The 25,142-nt window shown below is 38.6% G+C and overlaps 1 protein-coding gene across 3 annotated transcripts in view; it reads left to right on the forward strand.

Annotated features, from left to right (window-relative positions):
* Nucleotides 1-25,142, forward strand: part of LOC126092137 (collagen alpha-1(IX) chain-like) — a 362,152-nt gene that overhangs the window by 329,948 nt on the left and 7,062 nt on the right. For 2 of the 3 annotated variants that reach the window (XM_049907597.1, XM_049907599.1), the window contains 2 exons: nt 8,947-9,048; nt 24,387-24,554. In XM_049907597.1, the coding sequence (XP_049763554.1) occupies nt 8,947-9,048; nt 24,387-24,554 (270 nt within the window). Of the gene's footprint in view, nt 1-8,946; nt 9,049-9,712; nt 9,815-24,386; nt 24,555-25,142 lie in introns of all 3 variants that reach the window. The other variant, XM_049907598.1, reaches the window with a different exon arrangement.

The raw sequence follows: 25,142 nt of genomic DNA on the forward strand, positions 1-25,142 counted from the left end.
ATGGTGTTTTGCAGATGATTTGAGAGAATAAGGAGGAGGCAGTACACGAGCAGTTGGACTTATGGGAATGAACAGTACAAGAATGAGGGATGAAATTTACTGTAAGAGTGAGATGATTATCACAACAAGAAAAAAGGAGAGAGGAACAGTGGGAATAACAGTTGGTGGGGAATGATTGGGGAGAGTGGAGTGTTTCAAGTACCTGGGAAGCCTTATACAGGAAGATGGAGAAAACGACAGAGAAATAAATGAGTGGGGGAGAAAAGCAGAATCATTCCGTAAGAGTGTAAGAAGCGTGATGTGGAGCAAGGATATACCCCAAATCAGTAAAAAGGTTATATACCAGTCATACTATGTCCCGATCCTGACATAAGCATCAGAAACCTGGGTTATGAAAGGAAGAGAGAAAAGCAAAGTACAAGCTAGTGAGATGGTTAAGAAATGATAGGATCAGAGAGTTAATGAAAGTGGAACTATTACAGGAGGAGCTAGAGAAATCAAGGCTGAGATGGTATGGACACGTTAAGAGAATGGAGGAGAAGAGGATACCCAGGAGAATACACGAGATGAAACTGGAAGGAAAGAGACCAAGAGGAAGACTGAGAAACTGATGGCTGAAAGTAGTAGAGGAATGCGTGCAGAAGAAAGGAGAAGACTGACCCAGGTGAAGATGGAGAGATGGTGGCAAGACAGAAGACGATGGAGAGGCCTATGTTCCATACGGTCCCAGCCAGACTCTGGAAACTGTCCAAGAGGATGATGATGATGATGATGATGATGACTTTCCATTGCCCTTGTTTTAATTTTGTTGATAATCATCTTATAATCTCTTTTCAAGATACTGCTTTTTCAAGTCCATAGCCATCTCTGACAGAATTTCAATGTCGTCAACAAACTGCAAAGTTTTTATTTCTTCTCTGTGAACTTTAATTTTTCCTTGGTTTCCTTCACAGCTTTCTCATTGTACAGTTTGACTAATGTCAGTGATAGGCTACAGCCCTATCTCACTTCTCAATTATGGCTTCCCTTTCATGTCCAACTCATATAACTGCAGTCCGGTTTCTGAAGTAGTAGTAAATAGCCTTCTGGTATCTGTATTTTATCCCTGCTACCTTCAAAATATCAAAGAATGTAGTCCAGTCCATATTGTCATAAGAGTTCTCTAAATCCACAACTGCAATAAACTTAGGTTTGCCTTTCTTCTACCTCTCTTCTAATGATCTACATAGAGAGGTGATAGAGATGTCAATAACTACTGACCAGATTCACTTCTAAAAATATTTTCCGAGGTTTCTTACAATGTGATGATTTCTAAAATAGTATCACACATAAGCAACAATAATATCTTCAGTAAATAACCATCTGAATTGCAGAAGAGTTGCTCTATAGAGAATGCCATTCACATGTTCACTCACCAATTTTTACAAGCATCAGATAGCAAAATAGTGCTGATGGCTATTTGCTGTGATCAATCTAAGGTATTTGACTGTGTGAATCACAAAATTCCCCTGATAAACTTTGGTTGTATGTGATTGATGGTGTAGCCAACCAACTGGTAACATCACACCAAACAAAAAGAATGCAGAAATTGCTTAGTAATTCAACTAATGTAGTCCAGGGACAATATTCTGACTGAGGAGAAATGTGTTTGTGGTCTTCCAAGGTCCAAGAACACATACAACAGCAGAGAAAATGGTAAATAGTGAATTTGTTATATGTAAATGGTCTCACCCTCAATTTTTAAAAAACACAACATATTCATATTGGCACATCTAGAAGTACTACACCAATGATACGTGTAACACATTGTGAGGAAATAATAAATAGAGTGGAAACTTCAACATTCTTTGGTGTCCATATTAGTGAGAATTTAAACTGGAAAAAGCACTTTTTGGAACTCCTAAAACAACTTTGTTCAGTCAGAATTGCATTTAGAATGATTGCAAATCAAATAAACCAGTAAGTTGACATGCTTTCCATATTTTCATTCAGTAATGTCATATGAAATAACATTCTGCAGTAACTCATCCCTAAGTAAAAAGGTCTTCACTGCAGTTGAAAAGCAACAATGATATACATAATTATGGTACCAGAAGAAAAACTAACATTCATTGTGCCACATTAAGGTTGTCTATATCACAAAAAGGGATGCACAGTGCTGCAACAAAAATTTTTGATCACTTTCCCAGTGATACGAACTTTGAAAATAAACTGAAAAAGTTTCTGCTTGATGACTTCTTTGTAATGTGTGAATGGTGATGGGAAGGAATTACTGACTCAGATCTACATGTCTCTTTTTATTTTATTTTATTAAAAAAACACTTGTAAATGATCAGCATTAAGCATATTTACAAAATAATTTGTGATACGTATATAAAATGACTTGTTCCACATCATTACAATTTATTACTCAATTGAGCCAAGGGACATGAAACCAACTAATTAACCTTAGTTGCAGGATGAGTATTGCCTTGTGAATTTCTACATTTCTTTGGAACCCAACTGATCCTCCCCAAGGTTAGCCTCTCTCACTTTTTCCATTCTTCTATAAATAATAAATGTGAGTATTTTGTAAACCGATGGTTTATTAGTATTCACACCAGCCAGCACCTGCCTTCTTTGGAACTGGAATTACTGTATTCTTCTTTGAAGTTCTTTCTTATGTACCTTGCACACCAGGTGGAATTATTTTACCATTACTGATTCTCCCAAGTATCTCAATATTTCTGAGGGAATGTTATCTATTTGGTGGGCCCAGTTTTCACTTAGGCCCTTAGTACTCTGTCAAATTTTTCTCGTAGTATTATATCTCTCTTCTTATCTTCACTTCTTGTTCCTCTCTTTCTGTAATATTGTTCTCAGGTTAGTTCCCATTATGTAGACCCTTTGTACATCCCTCGTACCTATCACCTTTCATATGTATGTGTTTAACATCCAAAATGTACATTATCAGAATGAATTTGTCATGGGTACCACAAGGCAGTGCAATCACCACAAGCCGGCCGCGGTGGTCTAGCAGTTCTAGGTGCTCAGTGTGAAACCGCGCGACTGCTACGGTCACAGGTTCGAATCCTGCCTCGGGCATGGATGTGTGTGATGTCCTTAGGTTAGTTAGGTTTAAGTAGTTCTAAGTTCTAGGGGACTGATGACCACAGATGTTAAATCCCATAGTGCTCAGAGCCATTTGAATCATTTTTGAATCACCACAAACATAGCATCTAGCTGCACAAGTTCCAGATAATGTTCTTGTTCCAGATAATGTTCTTGTAACACCTCAAAAAGCCTGCAGTGACTTGAAAATTAGTTAATGGTACAGAAAACAAATATCAAAATTCAAAAAAAGCAACTGGTTGCGTATTATACCTAATAGATCGCCAGTTTAAATCATAATTGTAGTTCACCATCTACAATAAATATAGTAAATATTAACTTGTTTCTGTCATGCTTAGGTGGCATACAGTGAAGAGTACTCTGGCAAACAACATTCTATACTTGGTTCTTTATGCAGGTGTAGTCAGTTTACGTTTGGTGGAGGCAGAGTTGTTGAATACCATTTGATTTCATTTGATTTGTGTTGATTCAGCTAGCCACCATTAACCACTGTGCCAAATGTCTTCAGGAAGAGAATAAATAATACAGATTTTCATATAAAGTTATAGTAAGGAACTCAAAGATGAAAGGTGTTAATTAAGTAAGTAAACAGAATGGCTATACCAACCTAAAAAGTCATATGTGCAGTGTGACTGAATATCGAGCTTTCAGAAATAGAGTTTCTTCTCCCAGGACGAAAGAGAGACAAATGAAAGGACAAGGTTTAAAGAAATTGTCATATTGTAAAGAACATTATGTCCAATTCACAAGATAACAAAGATAACCTTAATATGTAGAAGAACTGTTTAGATGATAACACAAAATCATGTGTTACATAGAAGCTAATATGTAAGTACCATACACAGTAGCACCTTCTTGACCAATTATTATACAACAATTTTGACACTGTACAACTCAGTCATATTGGCATTCAGTGCACATTTACAAAAACAAAACAAGAATGATATAGCCTACTGCAGTCCAGTATTGACCATAGTTTATGTTGGCAGTTCACAACTTCTTAAGTTTAGGCAGCTATAAATAATGACTTCCCTAAATGTTAAACTCGGTAATAGTTCCTATATTATTGACAAATAGAAATTAGTGAGTCTTAGTACAGGGCTATTACAAATGATTGAAGCGATTTCATAAATTCACTGTAGCTCCATTCATTGACATATGGTCACGACACACTACAGATACGCAGAAAAACTCATAAACTTTTGTTCGGCTGAAGCCGCACTTCAGGTTTCTGCCGCCAGAGCGCTCGAGAGCGCAGTGAGACAAAATGGTGACAGGAGCCGAGAAAGCGTATGTCGTGCTTGAAATGCACTCACATCAGTTAGTCATAACAGTGCAACGACACTTCAGGACGAAGTTCAACAAAGATCCACCAACTGCTAACTCCATTCGGCGATGGTATGCGCAGTTTAAAGCTTCTGGATGCCTCTGTAAGGGGAAATCAACGGGTTGGCCTGCAGTGAGCGAAGAAATGGTTGAACGTGTGCGGGCAAGTTTCACGCGTAGCCCGCGGAAGTCAACGAATAACGCAAGCAGGGAGCTAAACGTACCACAGCCGACGGTTTGGAAAATCTTACGGAAAAGGCTAAAGCAGAAGCCTCACCATTTACAATTGCTACAAGCCCTGACACCCGATGACAAAGTCAAATGCTTTGAATTTTCGGTGCGGTTGCAACAGCTCGTGGAAGAGGATGCGTTCAGTGCGAAACTTGTTTTCAGTGATGAAGCAACATTTCTTCTTAATGGTGAATTGAACAGACACAATGTGCAAATCTGGGCGGTAGAGAATCCTCACGCATTCGTGCAGCAAATTCGCAATTCACCAAAAGTTAACGTGTTTTGTGCAATCTCACGGTTTAAAGTTTACGGCCCCTTTTTCTTCTGCGAAGAAAACGTTACAGGACACGTGTATCTGGACATGCTAGAAAATTGGCTCATGCCACAACTGGAGACCGACAGCGCAGACTTCATCTTTCAACAGGATGGTGCTTCACCTCACTTCCATCATGATGTTCGGCTTTTCTTAAACAGAAGATTGAAAACCGATGGATCGGTCATGGTGGAGATCATGATCAGCAATTCATGTCATGGCCTCCATGCTCTCCCAACTTAACCCCATGTGATTTCTTTCTGTGGGGTTATGTGAAAGATTCAGTGTTTAAACCTCCTCTACCAAGAAACGTGCCAGAACTGCGAGCTCGCATCAACGATGCTTTCGAACTCATTGATGGGGACATGCTGCGCCGAGTGTGGGAGGAACTTGAAACTTCCTGGCAGATTAAAACTGTGTGCCCAACCGAGACTCAAACTCGGGACCTTTGCCTTTCGTGGGCAAGTGCTCTACCAACTGAGCTACCGAAGCACGACCCACGCACGGTACTCACAGCTTTACTTCTGCCAGTACCTCGTCTCCTACCTTCCAAACTTTACAGAAGCTCTCCTGCGAAGGTTCGCAGGAGAGCTTCTGTAAAGTTTGGAAGGTAGGAGTCTCGATCGGGCACACAGTTTTAATCTGCCAGGAAGTTTCAAGTTCCTCCCACACTTGGCGCAGCATGTCCCCATCAATGAGTTCGAAAGCATCGTTGATGCGAGCTCGCAGTTCTGGCACGTTTCTTGGTAGAGGAGGTTTAAACACTGAATCTTTCACATAACCCCACATAAAGAAATCGCATGGGGTTAAGTCGGGAGAGCATGGAGGCCATGACATGAATTGCTGATCATGATCTCCACCATGACCGATCCATCGGTTTTCAATCTTGTAGTTTTAATCTGCCAGGAAGTTTCATATCAGCGCACACTCCGCTGCAGAGTGAAAATCTCATTCTGTGGGAGGAACTAGATTATCGGTTTGATGTCTGCTGAATCACTAAAGGGGCACATATCGAACATTTGTGAATACCTAAAAAAGCTTTTTGAGTTTTTGTATGTGTGTGCAAAGCATTGTGAAAATATCTCAAATAATAAAGTTATTGTAGAGCTGTGAAATCGCTTCAATCATTTGTAATAACCTTGTACTTTGACAACAGAGTACTGGAGACAGAGAGGGGGATGTATGATTAAACTGAATTCCTGAAGAAGCCATTCTTCCATTGACTCAAGTCCAATTACCTGAATAAGAATTCATGATATATTGCTTGCATCAGAGGATTCTACATAGCAGTTCTTTCTTGGTCATCTTGTAAGTTGATCATGTAGCTTAGAAGTTAACTTACAGGAGTAATTATAGACGTGTAGTGTTACTGTCACAATGCCCTGGGCTTCATTCCCTTGTAGCATTGTAGGGCTTTTTGTTTTTCTAGTGATTTCTTTAATATTCAATATATTTTGCTTATCTTTTCATCTACAAACACTAAAACATTTGGAGCAGGTACTCGCTGTTTCCAACTTTTATGTGACAGCATCTCACAAGAAAACAGATGAAATTAACATGATATTTCCGTGGATGCAATTACTGGTTCCTCCGGCAAACACAATACTGCATTAGTAGCTATTTATTGAATATCTCTTACTTGTATATCTTAGATGTAAAGGACAAGTGCTAGAGCTGAACACATTCTGAACAAGAATCGCTTACATTATTTCAAAACTGTAAGGTTACTGATCAGAGCCAGTGGAAAGTACAATCAAATCTCCAGATAAGTATCAACAGTGGTTTAATCATCCATGATAGGTGTAGAAATACATCATGTCCACCTGCAAGGTAAATAAATAAAAATTGTGTTTCAGTTCTAGTTCCTTTATCTTCAAGTGGATAATGGCAGTCTGAAAGGTCAAGTGTGAGGCATAGCCTATCCCAAGTCCCCATCCATATGGTTTTACTCTCCTTGACTGCTAATAGTCCATTTAGTCTCATTTACCTACTTAGCTTATAACCATGTACTAGTGATTTATTTTTTCTGATTACTTAACTGCTAATGCCACTGTATCACAGGTTCCCAAAGCAATACCGGTAGTGCAGCAACAGACAGATGCAACCTCTAATTCTGGAAGCTCGGTATCTAAAGTGTGATTTTATATTTTATTGTTATGACTTCTAGAGCAGTCGTAACTCTGAATAATTACAATAGCTTTGTAATTACTTATTATAAAATTATTAACAACTTTTCAGTACTTTGTTACAGAAGACCGTAATATTTTGATGTTTTTATCTTTTCTGTGTATAATATGTCATCATTTTTACTGTACATGACAAGCCTTAAGTGGGATATGAGCAGAGCATTGATAGGGATTATAATAATAAAAATGTAGCCTACAAAAGTGAAAACTAACATTCACCATATACCACAGAGAGCATGTGTACAAACACAGCCACTTATCAAGTGATTCTTTTTTATGGTCTGCAGCAAGATTGTTTGGCCTGCTAGTAAGGTGGGAATCACAGCTTTGAATAATTTTGTAGTGGTGATTTGTTTTGATAGGCAGCTCTATCTGTTATAAAAATGAATAATGTTGTATTATGGTTATCATCTAATTTTGAGAAGGGAATTTCACAGGAGATGAATTACTTCAAAAGTGGCTATCAATACACATATTCACAAACAGGCAACAGTTCTTGTAATTTGTAGGTAGTGGAGAGCAGACATGGTAATTATGATAAATAATCACTTGATTCCCATTACTTACTACGAATACTTTAATTCTTGCAACGTGTACAGAACGCATGCAGCATAGAGTGCGTACTACAGAGAACTGATCTGGCAAAGATACCATTGTTCTTGCTGCAATAGGGCAGCAATATTATTGGGAAAGGGGGGGGGGGGAGGGGTAGAGCCAGTGGTTCTACATTCCTACAGTTTCTTCAGGATCGTAATATTTCAGCATTCTGATCTGTTTCTGTGTAACTTGAAATAAGAACATGGTTAAACTTGCTAACCCAGCTTGAGAAGCAGAAAATATACAGAAGTCAGCTACTGTAGAGTCCAGTACTTACTTAACAAATATGAGCTGCTGCAAGAATATAGTAAATGCCACATTTTTCAGAAATGATTAAATTTATTAGAAGTTCTGATACACTTATTAGTGGAGGAGGAGCAAAAGATAGTCTTACACAAAACTTTTTGCAGTGAAGTCATATAGATTTAGGCACAAAGGATGGAGTTCATGACAACAATTTGTGATCATTGCCTTGAGAATGAGTCCATCAATGTTAAAAACTTTGCTTAGTTCAAAAACATAATAACCAAGGAATTGCTATCCTCTTGGTGACTGAATGAAATCCATATTGCTGGTCTTCAATTCACTATTTGAGATTTTTTTAAAAATTTACTGAATTCATATACTACAAATGCTCATTCATTCATGCTCAAAAAATGTTATTCCATCACTGAAGACAATTATTTATATCACATTACATGTAGATTATTTTTATTTATTGTTGATATGGTTCTTACCACCATTGAATGGAGTAAGTGATAGTTCTAGCCTTTATGAAACTTGGTGCAGTGATATGCAGCACTTCATTCAAGTGTTCTTGCTTCATTATCATGGACCACTTTCAATGAAATCAAGAAAAATATACACTATCTTGCAGTCACTGTCACATTATTAAACACTTTATATTTGGGGGATTGTTGAAAACGTGCAACAACAGTTAGCCTGTTACTAATCTTGGTAGAACAAAACAAAACTCTTCTAGACTGTTGCCTTGTAACACCAGTGTGATCACCATGTGTACACAACAAAATTATTTGGTTGCTCAAATCATTTTTAGACACACAGTATTCTTAGACTAACCTTAATTGTTTAAATACATCAACATTACTTATGTGCTTTAAACAATATCTGAACATTTTCTTTTCATTGTGTATTGAACATGTTTTTTTACTCCCCATGCAGACCAGCTCAGTGAGTTGACAGCTACCCTTGTTGGGCCCCCTGGCCCACCTGGGAGAAGTCGACCGGGTAGACCGGGTCCCCCAGGGCTACAGGGACCTCCAGGTTTGAAACATGACATGGATGATTTTACATGTATGTGTGTATTACATTCTGTCACAGTTCCAGCAGTGAGTCAGAGTGTAAATTATGTGGCCTATCCCCTCTGTGTGGCATTTTTAATTGTTTATCTGAAGACCACTTGCTGTGATTCTGTGTCAGAATGTAAAGTGTATTTGCCTGAACAATAACAAAATTATGTTAAGGAGTAACAAATAATTTATTGAACTTGCTGATATCTCTTAAACCCGTCAGTGAGTATATACAGAAGCATTGCTACAATTATTGTGCAATATTTTCTTTAAATTTCTTTTCAGCAAACTAAATTTCATATGAACTGGTACATACTTCCAATTTTCTGTTCTGAATTTTCATATTCTGTCTATATGAATAACAACACACTGGTTTCGCTGAACAGACAGTTGCAAAGATTCATCATCAGTTGGTATTTTGACAGTTTAAACTTTGATTTACATGCTCCTAACGAGAGAAAAGGGTTTATTGTTCAAGCAAACTGTACCTAATTGTTTTGTCTAAGCATCAGCCAGTGAATGTGGAGTGGAGTGAAAAAACATGGAGCACCTGTTGCCATTGGCAATTAGTCCTGTATCCTGCTGTTTATAGATTGTACTCAAGAGTGTCCCTGCTTGCTCTGTTCCTGCTCCCACAGATCGAAAGGATGAACTAACTGCAGGACTGCACGGTCCACCAGGCCCCCCAGGCAAAAGCCGAGTGGGAAAACCAGGGCTTATTGGCCCCCAAGGCATCCCAGGTACCCCTCCCATAAATAGAACAAAACAATCATTATATTCATACCATTCTTTAATTCTCATCCACCTAAGGTACTAACCCTCATTTTCATTTCATTTTATGACTGTAACACTACTGGTGTCAAATGCGCATACTGATGACCTATTTACTGTATGTTTACTTTAAAAAAAAATACTTTACACAGCCACTTGGTCACAAATTGTGCACCTGTGTATTTAAAATCCATAAATGGACCCAGAGAGTAGTTTTACTCTGTTTGACAAAAATATTCATTTCATGTGCATATTTCATAATACAGCCGACAGCTATAAAAGTAGTAAATTCCTTATTTCCAGAAATTGAAAATTTTGTGACCAGTTTCCAAAATGAAAGTAAAAGTCCAATCCATTGAAGATTAATGCATAGTTCTTGTATTGTTCTCTTTAACATATCTATCTTACTTTTAACATGTGTTGTCAAATATCAAAATGGCAGCTGTGTGAATTTCTGAGTGAAAGTATGTGCAAAGGACCAAACCATAGTCATATATTTTGTAAATTTTTCATACATAACATAATGCTTGTTCCATGGTGATATGTGGACTGTATGAGTATAGTGCTTTCATAGTATCTCATAAAAGTTAAAATAATTGTACATTTTACAGACTTTAGAGAAACATTTTGTTGAAATTTTACTGTAACTCTCATCTATGTTCTTTTTTCTCTTTAGTGTTTATGTTGTTAAAAATTATATTTCCACTCAAGTTATATTACAGAAGCTTCTCTTGCAGTAACATTACTCTTTATTTACCGCTTATGTTGTTGATTCATCTGAAATTAGAAGTGTTCCTTCATTTAGGGAGTGACTGTCAGTTCTCATTCATAATAAAATGTTAAATGCTGAGAACACTCTGCCATGCACTTCACAGCAGTTCACTGAATGTTTTTAGATGTAGATGTAAATACTAGCAGGATATATAAAAACATATTTAATTATGCTTTCCCTCTCTCACAGGTGTGGTACAGAAACTTGGTTTAATAATGTAGACATAATTCACATATAACAGATTCTTAAATCAATGAAGAATTTTCTTTCTGACTTTTTTTTATATTAAACCTTCAAAATTTCTTTCTTTTAATCTTTGCTGTATAATTTCTTTGGAGCTTATTCTGTATGCCTCTAACGAGCCATACTCGCATTCTTCTTACTTCTGACAAGTCTGTCATTACATATTTTAGCTCTCTTCCCGTTGTAAGTCTTGCTGCCTCTTTCTCAGTATAGATTCCCATGCAGTTTTAATCATCACTCCACTCGCTCCAGCTTTTTATTGCTGTATCTCCCAATTCTTATTTATAGGAGTCATGTAATTCATGTAGTTTCATTACACAGTTATTAAATTTTAATTTTGTGCAGTGCAGAATTTAATTGTTTTTATTGGCAAAACAAAACAGATAACACTTTCCAGGGGCATTTCCTTATGCCTGTTCTTAGTCAGTTATATCTTTATTATTTCTTTCCTTTCCTCCATGATACTCTCTACTAGATGTTTTCAGTTTTCCTCCTATTACTGGTTTCGCCACACTGGTGAGTGCAAAGCATGTGAAATAACAGCAATGTTTATTTGAAGACAAATTTTGAAAAGTGTTACAAAAGTGAAGAGCAAAAAGCAAACGCAAAAAAAAGAAAAAGTTGGTTTCTAAAAGCCAAAAAATTGTGAAGGGTAAAAATGCAACCAAGTCTGTATAGACATCTTCCTCTGCTAACAGTGGGGTGGCGTGAAAGGGGGGGGGGGGAAGAGTTAAATGAATCTGGTGTAAGAAATTCTTATAAACTACAGTATGCTTAAGAAGGAAAAAAATTATGAAAGATATCACATTTGCAAAGTGAAAACAGAATAAAAAGTAACTTGCACTATTGCAGGTTTCCTAAATTGTTGGATAAGGTCAGTTTTCAAAGGTGAGGAACTTCCATACTGCCCCACAAATACCTTCAGAAAAGACTTCATAACACTTAAATCTATATTCGATGTTAACAAATTTCTTTTCTTCAGAGACCATTTTTTTGCCATTGCCAGTCTACATTTTATATCCTCTCTACTTGAGCCATCATCAATTATTTTACTGCCCAAATATCAAATATCATCAACTACTTTTAGCGTCTCATCTCCTAATCTAATTCCTTCAGCGATTTAATTCTGCTTCATACTGTTACCCTTCTCTTGCATTTGTTGATGTTCATCTTATATCCTCCCTTCAAGACACTGCCCATTCCATTCAACTGCTCATCCAAGTTCTTTGCTTTCTCTCACAGAATTACAAAATCATCACCAAACCTCAAATCTTTGATTTCTTCTCCATAAACTCTAATTTCTTCTCCAAATGTTTCTTTGGCTTCCTTTACTGCATACTCAGTGTGCACAATGAATAACATTGGGGATAAGCTACAAGTCTACCTCACTTACTTCTCAACCACTGCTTCATTTTCACACCCCTCGACTCTAATAACTGCCTACTGGTTTCTGTACAAGTTGCAAATAGCCTTTCATTCCCCTGTCTTTTTCGCTGCTACCTTCAGAATTTAAAGATTGTATTCCAGTCAACATTGTCAAAAGCCAAAGTCTGTAAATGCTATAAATGTATGTTCACCTTTTCTTAATCTATCTTCTAAGAGAAATTGTAGGGTCAGTATTGTCTTGTGTGTTTCTACATGTATCGCAAATCCAAACTGATCTTCCCCAAGATTAGTTTCTAACAATCTGTAAACTCTTCTGTAAAGAACTCCTGTCACTATTTTACGGCCAAGACTTGTTATTATTCACACTTGGTCCAACTGCTTTCTTTGGATTAGGAATTATTAAATTCTTCATGAAGTCTGAAAGTATTTCATCTGTTTCATACATCTTGAACACCAAGTGGAATACTTCATCTACATCTATGTGATTACTCTGTTATTCACAATGAAGTGCCTGGCAGAGGGTTCAGTGAACCACCTTCAAGCTGTCTCTCTACCATTCCACTCTTGAATGGCGCGGGTGAAAAATGAGCATGTAAATATTTCTCTGCGAGCCCCTATTTCTCTTATTTTATCATGATGATCATTTCTCCTTATGTAGGTGGGTGCCAACAGAATGTTTTTGCAATCAGAGGAGAAAACTGTTGACTGAAATTTCATGAGAAGATACCGTTGCAGTGAAAAATGCCTTTGTTTTAATGATTGCCACTCCAATCCACATATCTTGTCTGTAACACTATCTCCCCTATTTTGTGATAGTACAAAATGAGTCATCCTTCTTTGAACTTTTTTGATATCACCCATCAGTCCCACCTGATGCGGATCCCACACCGCACAGCAGCACTCCAGTATAGGGTGGAAAAGTGTGTTGTAAGCAGTCTCTTTAGTAGACCTGTTGCACCTTCTAAGTGTTCTGCCAATTAATCACAGTCTTTGGTTTGCTCTACCCACACCATTATCTGTGTGATCGTTCCAATTTAGGTTATTTTTATTTGTAATCCTTAAGTATTTAGTTGAATTTATAGCCTTAAGATTTGTGTGGATTTCTTGTAGAACTCATGTGAATAACTTCACACTTTTTCTGTATTCAGTGTCAATTCCCACTTTTCGTACCATGTAGGTGTCTTATCTAAATCATTTTGCAATTTGTTTTGGTCATCTATTGACTCTACAAGACTGTAAATGACAGCATCATCTGCAAACAATCTAATAGGGCTACTTAGATTGTCTCCTATGCCATTAATATAGATCAGGAACAATAGAGGGCCTATTACACTTCCATGGGGAACATCAGATATTACTTCTGTTTTACTCGATGACTTTCCATCTATTACTATGAACTGTGACCTTTCTGACAGGAAATCACGAATCCAGTCACACAACTGAGGTGATATTCCATAGGCATGCAGTTTGGTTATACGATGCTTGTGAGGAACGGTGTCAAAAGCCTTCTGGAAATCTAAAATTATGGAATCAATTTGACATCCCCTGTCGATAGCACACATTACTTCATGAATATAAAGAGCTAGTTGTGTTTCACAAGAACAATGTTTTCTGAATCCGTGCATGACTTTTTCATGGCTGGCTTTCCCAATGTTATCAGTAGTTCTGACAGAATGTTATCTACTCTGTGGGTCTTGTTTTGACTTAAGCCTTTCAGTGCTCTGTCAAATTCTTCTCATAGTATCATATCTCCCACCTGATCTTCATCTTCATCTTCTTCCTTTTGTATTACATTGCCTTCAACTTCATTTCCCTTGTACAGCCCCTTATATAGTCCTGCCATCCTTCATCTTTCCCTTGTTTGCTTCTTAACAGATATCCAAAGGAGCTCTTGGTGATCAGAAAGCTGCCTCTCTTTTCTCCAAAGTCCTGTTTAATTTTGCTATAGGCAGTATCTATCTTTCCCTTAGTGATATATGCTTCTAAATCCTTACATTTGCCCTCTAGCCATTATTGCATAGCCATTTTATATGCCTTTACTCCCTCTCACCTGCTTCATTTGCTGGATTTTTTATGTTTTCTCATTCATGAAATAAATTCAATACCTCCAATGTTATCCAAGGATTTCTACTAAGCCTTGTCCTTCTACTTATCTGATCCTCTGCTGCCTTCATTATTTCATTTCTCAAAGCTACTCATTCATCATCTACTATATTCCTTTCCCCTGTCATAATCAATCAGCAACATCTGGTTCTTTCACATTATTCTTAAATTAATACCTTTTTGCAATTCCTTCAGTTCCTTCAGTTTTAGTCTACATTTTTATAGCCAATAAATTGTGGTCAGAGTCCACATCTGCCCCTGAAAATGTCTTACAGTTTAAAATCTGGTTCTGAAACCTCTGTCTTACCATTATATAATCAATCTGAAACCCTTCAGAGTCTCCAAGTCTCTTAAATTTTTGATTCTCTTAACTATCTGAATAATTTCTTTTATCTCATCATACATGCCTTCAACCTCTTCATCTGTGGAACAAGTTAGCATATAAAATTGTACTACCATGGTGGTTTTGGCTTCATGCCTAACCTGGCTACGATAATGCGTTCACTATGCTGCTCATGGTAGCTTATTCACATCCCTATTTTCTTATTCATTATTAGGCCTACTCTTGCTTACCCCTATTTGATTTTGTGTTTATAGCCCTGTACTCACCTGAGCAATCTGTGCTTCATTCTTCATTTAACTGCTAGTGGCTCAAGCCACCTGTTTGAAAGAAAGCTCTCTCATTCATCCAGGAAATGTTTAAAGGATAGTTCTTATAAGATTTAAGTGCACACAGACATAATCAGAGATGTACAGTAACTCTGATACTTTCAGATGCTTGAAGTGTGGCCTCTGCTTAGGTACAGTCTCACAACAAAAGGAGGAAATGCCACAAAGTGTAATTTTCGTTTTGCTTCATTTTTTACTTGCCTTTGTGGCCACCTTGAAAATTACTTGTATGAGTCAGCAGGTCATGCACTTAAGTGGCAATGTAATGATGCTAGTCTCATGCATTAGACTGATTCACTTGTTTCCATATATGAGAAGGTCTGTTGGAATGCTTACTGATCTGCCACAGTTTAAAGAGATATATTATCCATGGCCAGAAACCTCCTTGCACAGTCAAGGTGGTGTGGTGCATAATTCTGGGTGTGATCAGTTCCAATGTATGATTAAAGAAATTTTAATTGCTAGAATTTTTACCTGAGAGGAAGAACACTAAACACAGCACCTGTGTACCAGGTTAATTACTAAACCTTGCTTTCTTGTCATGTGCAAATGTAAGACATTTATAAGAGTCAAGAATAAAATCATTTTGGGTGTTAGGAAGCATCATTATAAATGTATAATGATGTGGTAATGCCCAAAATGATTTTATGAAAACTGGCACTCACTGTGGAAGCCTATCTCAATATATGTAAGATACTGTTGATTGCACTGTTTTCTTGACACAGAGTGTTAAAACAAGGAACTCTGGATCAATGCCTTATGACATACACTCCCTCCTCCATCTAGAACAATAGGAATTCAGCATTAAATTATATGTACATCCAGTATAGTCACATTACATTAATAAGCAGTCATGTAAATGATTACATGTAAGACATATCACACAAGTCTCATAAAGTTTGCACTAAAAAGTGTTGGAAAACCTTAACAGATGTCCCTGTCAACTATTCCACAAGAATCAGTCTTCATTCATTGTGGATAACTCTAGTTCCAAAATATTATTGTGCCTTACCTAGAAGAGAAAATATGACATACTAGCCAATCCAAGTAATCAAACTGTACCAAAACAATGGAAAACAAGGTAATATTTTTCACATTGCAGTTTTCACAATTCTGCTGGTAAACTCAGTGAAAAATGTGTCAAAGATTTACTGCTTATGAGTGCATTACTTGATGAAAATAAATTAAGATTGTTGCTCCAGATATTTCATGCGTTTAAAGAACGTGGTTGACCTTACATTCTCATTTTTATGTTAGTTTTTTTAATTCCATTTTTTCAAATATAATTACCATAATCTATCAAAGCCTGTAAATAATGTGTAAAATAAGCACCAAGAACAAGAAATAGACAGAAAAACTGTATTGCCCACAGGTTTCATATGTTTGAGTACATAACTGCATGTGGGCACATAATTAGAAGTATTGGTACGAGCTGTGCAGAATGCTGTTCAACCATTAGAACCTGCATGTACATAGTACGATGGAACCAAAAAGCCCTTGAACAAATAATGTTAGCTTTATTAATCACAGCCACAGGAGTCAGCAAAAAATACACTGTTTGTTTGATCATTTCGAGCTTGATATTCAGAATAACTTAACATACAGGGCATAAGCATCAGAGTTACTCTCATAACTGTGTACAAACTCCATTACAAGCATGGAAGATATAAAAAGCATACTCAAAGAATAATAAAACACACACACACATATAAACCAGCTCCTCTGGTGTCTAGTGGGAAATGAGTAACTGCATGATACTGCCACATCAGCTAAAATGATGAAGGAGGAGCATTATTCCAAATAGCAGGCTGGGAAGGGCATGCAGCGACCAGATCTTGAAGTATGTGTTGGCAGGTCCACTGATGGAGTTTGCACAGATGGCTGTGGAGTCAGTGATGAGGTGGTTGTTGAGTGAGCTCATAATCTTGGAAACTCTGGCATTATTGCTTCTTGGAAGATTGAAGCCAGTTTAATCGTGTCTATAAAAACAATGGTAACCCTTGTGTTAGTTGAAATGTTAAAATCTTGCGACTACATGATAGGATCCTGAGTATGGCGGCTGCAAGGATGGTATGATGCCTTCCATGCCTAATAGGATGTGTGAACAGGTTTTTAAGTCTTGATGCTCAAAGGTGGTGGCTGTACCATGTCTGTGAGGCTGGTGTGGACAGATTCGGGCCATGTCTCCTCACAGTTGGAGTAAGAATGCTGGTCAACCATCCCTTGGTTATGACAGAGTGTTTGTCTCCACAAATTCCCTAGGAAGCCTCAATGTCTCACTGTACAACAGTTCTACTGAAGAAGTGTCTATATCTGGTTTGAAAATGTTTCTGAGGCTGAATAGGACCATGGGAAAGGCCTTGGTCCACTCAGTGATGTTGCACACTAGTGCTGCCTTAAGTGAGTAGTGTGATCTCTTGATCGTCCTATTACAGGCTGGGTGATCACTCATCATTTTGTGGTGAGTTGCGCCATGAAACATCGCGAGTTGTCTGAGCAGTTCAGATTCAAATTTTCGTGCTCTGTCTGTCATAATATGTAATGGACAGCCAAATCATGACACCCAATAAGACACAAAAGCAAAAGCCAGAGTTTCTGCCATAATGTTGTCCACTGGTGCAGTTTCCAGCCAGCGGGTGCAACAATCTATCATTGTAAGTATGTAACGTAGGCCATCAGATAATGGCAATAGACCAACGACATCAATGTGGACATGATTGAAATGGGCTGGTGTCACAGGAAAGTTCCCTATTGGTGGTTGCACGTGGTGGTGTATCTTGCTGCACACATTTAAGACAACACCTTGCCCATTCACGGCAATCTTTCTGTGTTCCCAGCTACACATAATGATTTGTCACTAGGCGAGTCATATAGCATATTGAAGACATCCCTTCTGAAGGCAATAGGTAAGAACAGCTTCAGCTTTAACCTGGTCATGTCACAGTATAGCTTTATATCACTCTCTGGAATTTGGGTAAGTTGAGGATCAAATGCTGATGTTCCTGCTGATAAAAGTACATTCAGTTCTTGATCTGGTTGTCGAGTGGGCGGCGAGTTCGATATAATTGATCGCGCTGGTAATGCTTCTAACCTTAGAGAAACTATCGGCTACCATATTGTCTGTACCAGAGATATGCCGGATATCTGTGCTGAACTGCAAGATGAACATTAGCCAACTGTGTTGCTAGCTGAACAGTTCATATTGTTCTGGCAAAAGGCATAACTTAGCGGTTTGTGTTCAGTGTAAATGATAAATTCTCTAGCTTCGTGGTGAAGCCAAAGTATTTGATGGACTCATAAATGGCCAGAAGTTCTCTGTCATTAAACTCTTCACAGCTTTTGTGATAGCGATAGTTTGCGCAAGAAAAACACAAGTGGTCGCCATGTGTCACTACATTGTTGCTGCAATGCTGCACTGATCACCATCATGCTAGCATCAACTACTAGTGCCAAAGGTGCAGCATATTCAGGGTGTGCCAGTAGTGCTGCTTCAAATGCCACAGATATGCTATCAGTGCATGCTATAGGCAAGTTACCCTTGTTGTTTGGGCCGGTGAGTGCTACATGGAGTTAATGGCTCCTGTAACTCGGCAAAGTGTGGCACATGATGGTGATAAAAATACAAAATACTGAGAAATCAACAAAATTCCTTGGCCATATTTGAGCATGAAATCTGTAAGATGGCTTCCACCTTCTATGGCAATGGTTGCGATCCTGCTGCGGTTATCCTATGCCCTAGGAAATCTGGGGCTGGTCAAACATATTTAATGGTGTTTAGGACAACGCCATGATGTTCCAACTGCTTTAACACTTCTGCTAAAAGCTGCCAATGCTGCTCTGCCAACGACGAAAAAACCAAAATATCATCTACGTAAGCGAAAGAAAAAATTAGGCCCTGTAGCACTGAGTCAATGAATTGTTGTCATGTTTGAGCAGTGTTTGTGCGTCCAAAAGTTATAAATACCTGTATGCTCTCAAACATGTCAAAATAAGTGATGTCAACACCTTGGGAATATCTCGTACAGCTATTGCACGCTCTTGTGCCATCAAGAATGCTAAAAATAACTGCACCACTCAACACATATTTATAGTAATGTAACGATGGTACTGGATATCTGTCAGGTATTGTTCTGGTATTTGGGGCTCGGTAGTCACCACAAGGCCGCCGTGCACAACCCTTTTTCAGGACAAAATGCAATGGTGAGGACCAGGAACTGTTGGAAGACCACGTTACACCTTCATGAATCATACTGTTGTGCTCTGCTTTCGCAATTTTAAGACAATCTGGTCTGCAAGATGTGGTGGGACGGTTGGTTGTCTCTGTGTAGTGGAAGGTGTCATGCCTTACCTCCTTAGGCACTCTAGCAGGTCATGTCAGAGCCAGAAATCCATGCAGCAGCTCTATGTACTCATTTTCTGCCACCTGAATTACTTTGGCAGTATGAACAGCTGCATCCCACTGAAATCCTGATGCTGTTAAGCCTGTGATGTCAACTAGGTGCGAGTACATCATGTCCAGCAGTAGATTGTAATGGGGGAGGAAGGGTGCTCCAGTGATAGGTTTGGCGACGTCTGCAATGGTAAAATCCCGTGCAAAGGCTAGTCGTAAACCCACCTGCCATTCATTGTTATGACCAAGTTGTTTGCAGCAGTCAGACAGAATAAGGTGAGTGGTCGCTTCCTGTGCAACATAGTCTGTGAGTAAATGGACAGATTGGACCCAGTGCCTATTAAACATTTCCAACTGGACCCCTGATCACTAACAAAAAGACATGGAGACACTAATTGGCTATCGTAGGAGGCATCTACTTCCAACCACCATTACCATTTGAGAAAGTGCAGGGGGTTGTGCATCTGCACACTTGCTCACTGAATTTCTGGTGATACCAGCAGACACCTTGCTGCCCAGGCTCAGTTGGGGAAGAGGTCATCAATGATCTGACATGTGAGCATTGGCAGTATTGATTATAGCTTCTGTTAATGTTTGGGTCATGTTGAGATAACAGTTTGCTGATCTGCTGCATCAATAGATCTACCTTGGCCGCCAAGGTGTCATAATCTCCAAGCAAAACAGTTGGTATCACAGTAGTGCACTACGAAGTGATTGTGCTGACAGAAGCCAATGTCATCATGTCCTACATTTTATCTGCCAGTTCCACTACTATGACCGAGTGGGTGTTAGACTGTATTGCTTAGGTGCCACCAGTATTACAAAGACTTCCTGTCTCCAATATCTTCCTGAGTAGGAACCTGGCAGATTTGCTCTTCCTGTGATGCTGAAAATCGCTGGATCAATTCTGCTTTAAGCTGGTTGTAGGAGTTAGCCTCTGGTGGCAAGGTATTCATATCTTGAACTTCCATGGCATACTGATGGTCTAATAGGTTTACTACAAGCACAAAACTTAGTAGTATCTGCCGAAATTCCAGAATAGAAAAAACTGGTCTTCTCCTGCATCAGTCATTTTGCAAATCTCTTCTGCAAGCGCTCATTAATCCAATGATACTATGCAGATAAATAACATTGTTATCACCATTTTTTTGGTACAAACTGTGTGTGTATTTAATATGATGGAACCAAACTACACAAAATTTCATCAAACCATTAACATTAGCTTTATTGGTCACAGGAGATGGTGAGAAATACATGGTTTGTTTGATTGTTCCAAGCTTGCAATTCAAAACAACTTTAATATGCAGAGAACAAATATCATAATATGCCGTAACTGTGCACAAACTCCACTACATGCATGGAAGATACAAAATATAAAAAGCATAATCAAAGAAGAGGGCAGCAGCCTTTTCAGTAGTTGCAAGGGCAACAATCTGGATGATTAACTGATCTGGCCTTGTAACAATAACCAAATCGGCCTTACTGTGCTGGTACTGCAAACGGCTGAAAGCAAGGGGAAACTACGGCCGTAATTTTTCCCGAGGGCATGCAGCTTTACTGTATGATTAAATGATGATGGCGTCCTCTTGGGTAAAATATTCCGGAAGTAAAATAGTCCCCCATTCGGATCTCCGGGCGGGGACTACTCAAGAGGATGTCGTTATCGGGAGAAAGAAAACTGGCGTTCTACGGATCGTAGCGTGGAATGTCAGATCCCTTAATCGGGCAGGTAGGTTAGAAAATTTAAAAAGGGAAATGGATAGGTTAAAGTTAGATATAGTGGGAATTAGTGAAGTTCGGTGGCAGGAGGAACAAGACTTCTGGTCAGATGACTACAGGGTTATAAACACAAAGTCAAATAGGGGTAATGCAGGACTAGGTTTAATAATGAATAGGAAAATAGGAATGCGGGTAAGCTACTACAAACAGCATAGTGAACGCATTATTGTGGCCAAGATAGATACGAAGCCCACACCTACTACAGTAGTACAAGTTTATATGCCAACTAGCTCTGCAGATGACGAAGAAATTGAAGAAATGTATGATGAAATAAAAGAAATTATTCAGATAGTGAAGGGAGAAGAAAATTTAATAGTCATGGGTGACTGGAATTTGAGTGTAGGAAAAGGGAGAGAAGGAAACGTAGTAGGTGAATATGGATTGGGGCTAAGAAATGAAAGAGGAAGCCGCCTGGTAGAATTATGCACAGAGCACAACTTAATCATAGCTAACACTTGGTTTAAGAATCATGATAGAAGGTTGTATACATGGAAGAACCCTGGAGATACTAAAAGGTATCAGATAGATTATATAATGGTAAGACAGAGATTTAGGAACCAGGTTTTAAATTGTAAGACATTTCCAGGGGCAGATGTGGACTCTGACCACAATCTACTGGTTATGAACTGTAGATTCAAACTGAAGAAACTGCAAAAAGGTGGGAATTTAAGGAGATGGGACCTGGATAAACTGACTAAACCAGAGGTTGTACAGAGTTTCAGGGTGAGCATAAGGAAACAATTGACAGGAATGGGGGGAAAGAAATAGAGTAGAAGACGAATGGATAGCTCTGAGGGATGAAGTAGTGAAGGCAGCAGAGCATCAAGTAGGTAAAAAGACGAGGGCTAGTAGAAATACTTGGGTGACAGAAGAAATACTGAATTTAACTGATGAAAGGAGAAAATATAAAAATGCAGTAAATGAAGCAGGCAAAAAGGAATACAAACGTCTCAAAAATAATCGACAGGAAGTGCAAAATGGCTAAGCAGGGATGGCTAGAGGACAAATGTAAGGATGTAGAGGGTTATCTCACTAGGGGTAAGATAGATACTGCCTACAGGAAAATTAAAGAGACATTTGGAGATAAGAGAACCACTTGTATGAACATCAAGAGCTCAGATGGAAACCCAGTTCTAAGCAAAGAAGGGAAATCAGAAAGGTGGAAGGAGTATATAGAGGGTCTATACAAGGGCGATGTACTTGAGGACAATATTATGGAAATGGAAGAGGATGTAGATGAAGATGAAATGGGAGATACAATACTGTGTGAAGAGTTTGACAGAGCACTGAAAGACCTGAGTCGAAACAAGGCCCCCGGAGTAGACAACATTCCATTGGAACTACTGACAGCCTTGGGAGAGCCAGTGCTGACAAAATTCTACCATCTGGTGAGTAAGATGTATGAAACAGGCGAAATACCCTCAGACTTCAAGAAGAATATAATGATTCCAATCCCAAAGAAAGCAGGTGTTGACAGATGTGAAAATTACTGAACAATCAGATTAATAAGCCACAGCTGCAAAATACTAACACGAATTCTTTACATACGAATGGAAAAACTAGTAGAAGCCGACCTCGGGGAAGATCAGTTTGGATTCCGTAGAAATACTGGAACACGTGAGGCAATACTGACCTTACGACATATCTTACAAGAAAGATTAAGGAAAGGCAAACCCTCGTTTCTAGCATTTGTAGACTTAGAGAAAGCTTTTGACAATGTTGACTGGAATACTCTCTTTCAAATTCTAAAGGTGGCAGGGCTAAAATACAGGGAGCGAAAGGCTATTTACAATTTGTACAGAAACCAGATGGCAGTTATAAGAGTCGAGGGACATGAAAGGGAAGCAGTGGTTGGGAAGGGAGTAAGACAGGGTTGTAGCCTCTCCCTGATGTTATTCAATCTGTATATTGAGCAAGCAGTAAAGGAAACAAAAGAAAAATTCGGAGTAGGTATTAAAATCCATGGAGAAGAAATAAAAACTTTGAGGTTCACCGATGACATTGTAATTCTGTCAGAAACAGCAAAGGGCTTGGAAGAGCATTTGAACAGAATGGATGGTGTCTTGAAGGGAGGATATAAGATGAACATCAACAAAAGCAAAACGAGGATAATGGAATGAAGTCGAATTAAGTCGGGTGATGTTGAGGGTGTTAGATTAGGAAATGAGACACTTAAACTAAAGGAGTTTTGCTATTTGGGGAGCAAAATAACTGATGATGGTCGAAGTAGAGAGGATATAAAATGTAGACTGGCAATGGCAAGGAAAGCGTTTCTGAAGAAGAGAAATTTGTTAACATCGAGTATAGATTTAAGTGTCAGGAAGTCATTTCTGAAAGTATTTGTATGGAGTGTAGCCATGTACGGAAGTGAAACATGGACGGTAAATAGTTTGGACAAGAAGAGAATAGAAGCTTTCGAAATGTGGTGCTACAGAAGAATGCTGAAGATTAGATGGGTAGATCACATAACTAATGAGGAAGTATTGAATAGGATTGGGGAGAAGAGAAGTTTGTGTCACAACTTGACCAGAAGAAGGGATCGGTTTGTAGGACATTTTCTGAGGCATCAAGGGATCACCAATTTAGTATTGGAGGGCAGCGTGGAGGGTAAAAATCGTAGGGGGAGACCAAGAGATGAATAGACTAAGCAGATTCAGAAGGATGTAGGTTGCAGTAGGTACTGGGAGATGAAGCAGCTTGCACAGGATAGAGTAGCATGGAGAGCTGCATCAAACCAGTCTCAGGACTGAAGACCACAACAACAACAACAATCAAAGAATAACAAACCCACAACACCTATGTATATAAATGCAGCACCTCTAGCATCTGGCATGAAATGTTTGAATGGTTCAGTGTTTGTAAACACTTGCACATCCCACATACAGTACAACACTACATCAATGCACAATGTCACCACAATAAGATATATTTCACTGAAACAAAGATTTTTAATAAGTAAATTATAGACTACTACTCACACTGTGAATATAGGATTAAAATTAAGTTTTGAGTTAAAGTTATATAGCAGATTCTAAGAGCATCTCTAAAAGTTACAGGCCATAAGTCTTTTGGCAATGTAACAAACATCTTCTGTAAATGCATTTTTTAAAATTTCAATTGTTAATAATCTACTGCATGGAGGTAAATTTCCACTTTATGACTAACAATTGTTTCTCACCAATCCCTCATAAACTTCCAGGCGATGCAGGACCACCTGGCCTGCAGGGAGAGAGAGGCTTCACTGGCCTCCCAGGTCCAGTGGGCCCAAGTGGACCACCTGGTTCCCCTGGAGAGAGAGGTGACAAAGGAGACAGAGGACCAGAGGGAGTTGGAATAGAGGGTCCTATGGGACCACGTGGCCTACCTGGTATGTGTTTTATGTAGTTTTCAGCTCTTGTGCAATGTAATCTGTAAGATGTTTCATTTCTTTAATTTCCATGATGCAAGTGGTCAGAGTTCCTAGTTCCTGCCTGATAATACTTGTATTTGTTAATTTTTCTAAGATAAACCCTCACTGATTTTGCCTATCGTTCATATATAGATTAATTAATTAGTGTGGTCATTTGGGTGCCTGTGTGTGTGTGTGTGTGTGTGTGTGTGTGTGTACTCCTACTAGAAAAAGCAGAGAGATCAAATGTTAATATTACCTGTTTTCGATTGAAAGGTTGGTTAATCCACAGCTTGCTCTATGTCCCAAAGCCTCTAAGGCTTCAGCTGGTATTTCATCACAGCCCATTGCTTTCATCTTTATGAGATCCTTAATGGCATTGTCCACATCTCAGTATCTTTTGCCCATAGTCTGTGTCGTCACATTCCAGTCTTAGTAGTGTATGAACCCCTTGTATTTTATATAATTCTTCAATATACTTCTTCCACAAGTCTTTGTTCTCTTCTATGTGCACTATTATAAATCCATTTCTAATTGGTGTAGCCTATTTCATGACTTTTCTTGGCT

Source organism: Schistocerca cancellata, chromosome 7 (genome assembly GCF_023864275.1).
Source record: "Schistocerca cancellata isolate TAMUIC-IGC-003103 chromosome 7, iqSchCanc2.1, whole genome shotgun sequence".
Lineage (NCBI taxonomy): Eukaryota > Metazoa > Arthropoda > Insecta > Orthoptera > Acrididae > Schistocerca > Schistocerca cancellata.